The 2,500-nt window shown below is 28.4% G+C and overlaps 1 protein-coding gene across 4 annotated transcripts in view; it reads right to left on the bottom strand.

The window, feature by feature from the left end:
• The window catches only part of LOC122257134 (deubiquitinase DESI2), a 23,622-nt gene that overhangs the window by 5,582 nt on the left and 15,540 nt on the right, over positions 1–2,500 (bottom strand). For all 4 annotated transcript variants that reach the window (XM_043022214.2, XM_043022213.2, XM_043022212.2 and 1 more), the window contains exon 5: positions 1,306–1,447. In XM_043022214.2, the coding sequence (XP_042878148.1) occupies positions 1,306–1,447 (142 nt within the window). The remainder of the gene's footprint in view (positions 1–1,305; positions 1,448–2,500) is intronic.

The raw sequence follows: 2,500 nt of genomic DNA, 5'->3' as shown, positions 1-2,500 counted from the left end.
TTCTGATTTTTTTTTCAAATACATATAAGTGTTATCTTAATTCTTCTTAATTGAGTACAAGAAACATTAGTTGACAAAATATGAGAAAATGGAATCAAACTGGTAATGTGAATATCTTCAAGCACTAAGATATAAAAATAAACCCACCTACTTTGCAAGAATATAGGTGCATCATACAGTAGAAATTTGCTAAATAGCAGTCATTGACATATATGTTATAAAGGCAATATGGTCTACACTTCACCAGACTTGCATTTTCCCTAACTTATTTCCAAACAATACTCAACTATCTTTTAGTTTGTCTTTAAACATATATCCTGCATGAGAGATAGGAATAAGAAATAAAACAAAAGAAACATTAGTAAGCCAAAAATATCAGGAAGACAAATGTGTTCAAAATACAACTGTGAACTGCAGGTGTTATCAGATTATTATTATGCAAGAACACAAACACAAACAAGCCTGGAACACTACAACAAAGTGAGGGTATGATTGGGCCAATGATGCAAGGAAATAAACATGATGAAGCAGAATCTTCTCTGGGTCATAAATTAAGGATATACTGGTCATAAAAAAAATAGTCTACACCCCCCTAACACCTAGACACTTTTCTAAAAACATTATTGGGATCTCAACATTTCCACCCAACATCTAGGAGATATCTCCTTTACACCAGACAGGAATGTCAAAGTTGTGTTGATAGGTTGAGTGGTCACCTACCATGAATGATGATTAAGAAAAGAATCCTACACTGGCAGAGAAAGGATTAAATTAAATCTTATAATAACACGTTTGGTATATATAAAGAGAGGCAGAGGGAGAGACAGACACATAGACAAATACAGATTGAAACAGGCTGAAACTGAGAGGCACAGTGTGAGTATGTGAGTGAGTGAGTGAGTGAGTGAGTGAGTGAGTGAGTGAGTGAGTGAGTTAGTGAGTGAGTGAGTGAGTGAGTGAGTGAGTGAGTGAGTGAGTGAGTGAGTGAGTGAGTGAGTGAGTGAGTGAGTGAGTGAGAGAGTGAGTGTGTATGTTTGTGAATCATTGTGAGAGTCAGTGAGTGAGTGAATCAGTGAGTAAATGAATAAGTGACTCAGTGAGTGGACAAATAAATGAATAAATAGATGACTGAATGAGCATGGCTCAATGTGCATATTAGCGTGAGAGTGTAATAATGACACAAAGGCTTCAGAACACATGTGATCATATTTTCAAAACTGTACTTATTTATTGTCTTTACCTGTAAGAATTTCCACAAAAGTTTAAATCAAGTCAAAAAGTCCCAAAACAGAGTAAAATCCAAACCTGTGTTAATGCTGAGGAGAAGTGATTGCAATTCTTGTTCATAAGGTGATAGCGATCACCTCTGAAATCTTTGCCAAGTTCTGCAACAATTCGTTTCGTATCATCTTCAGTGAAGTCTGTATAGCCTAAATGAATACTTTGTCTGGAAGAGAAAAGGAAGGCAAAATATAAATAAATATGTATACATATACACAAATACATACAAACATACATACATACATACATACATATAAACATACATACATACATACATACATACATACATATAAACATACATACATACATATATATATATATATATATATATATATATATATAATGTATGTATATTTGTATATATATACACGTATATAAATACATATATATACACATATATATAAACACACACACACACACACACACACACACACACACACACACACACACATATATACATATATATATACATATATATATACATATATATATACATATATAGAGAGAGAGAGAGAGAGAGAGAGAGAGAGAGAGAGAGAGAGAGAGAGAGAGAGAGAGAGAGAGAGAGAGAGAGAGAGAGAGAGAGAGAGAGAGAGAGAGAGAGAAATAAATATATATATAGATATAGATATAGATATAGATATAGATAGATATAGATATGATAGATATATAGATATATATTTATATCTATATTTATATTTATATATATATATCTATATCTATATTTATATTCATATTCATATTCATATCTATATCTATATCTATATCTATATCTATATCTATATTTATATACATATTTATATTTCCATTTACAATTACATTTATATTTATATTTATATTCATATTCATATTTATATTCATATTTACATTTACAATTACATTTATATCTATATCTATATCTAATTTATATCTATATCTATATTCATATTCATTTCTATAATTATAATTATATCTATAATTATATCTATATCTATATTCATATTCATATTCATATTTACATTCATACATGTACATATATATGTACCTATGTGTATGTATATGTGTGTATATATATATATATATATATATATATATATATATATATATATATATATATATATATATATATAATATATTATATATAATACATATATGCATCTACATATATCTATATCTATATCTATATATCTATATATCTATCTATATATATATAATATATATATATATATATATATGCATA

Source organism: Penaeus japonicus, unplaced genomic scaffold (genome assembly GCF_977035675.1).
Source record: "Penaeus japonicus unplaced genomic scaffold, GWHDUDI00000001_assembly GWHDUDI00000033, whole genome shotgun sequence".
Classification (NCBI taxonomy): domain Eukaryota; kingdom Metazoa; phylum Arthropoda; class Malacostraca; order Decapoda; family Penaeidae; genus Penaeus; species Penaeus japonicus.
Note: the sequence above shows the minus strand (reverse complement) of the source record. Positions and strands in the feature narration are given on the sequence as shown.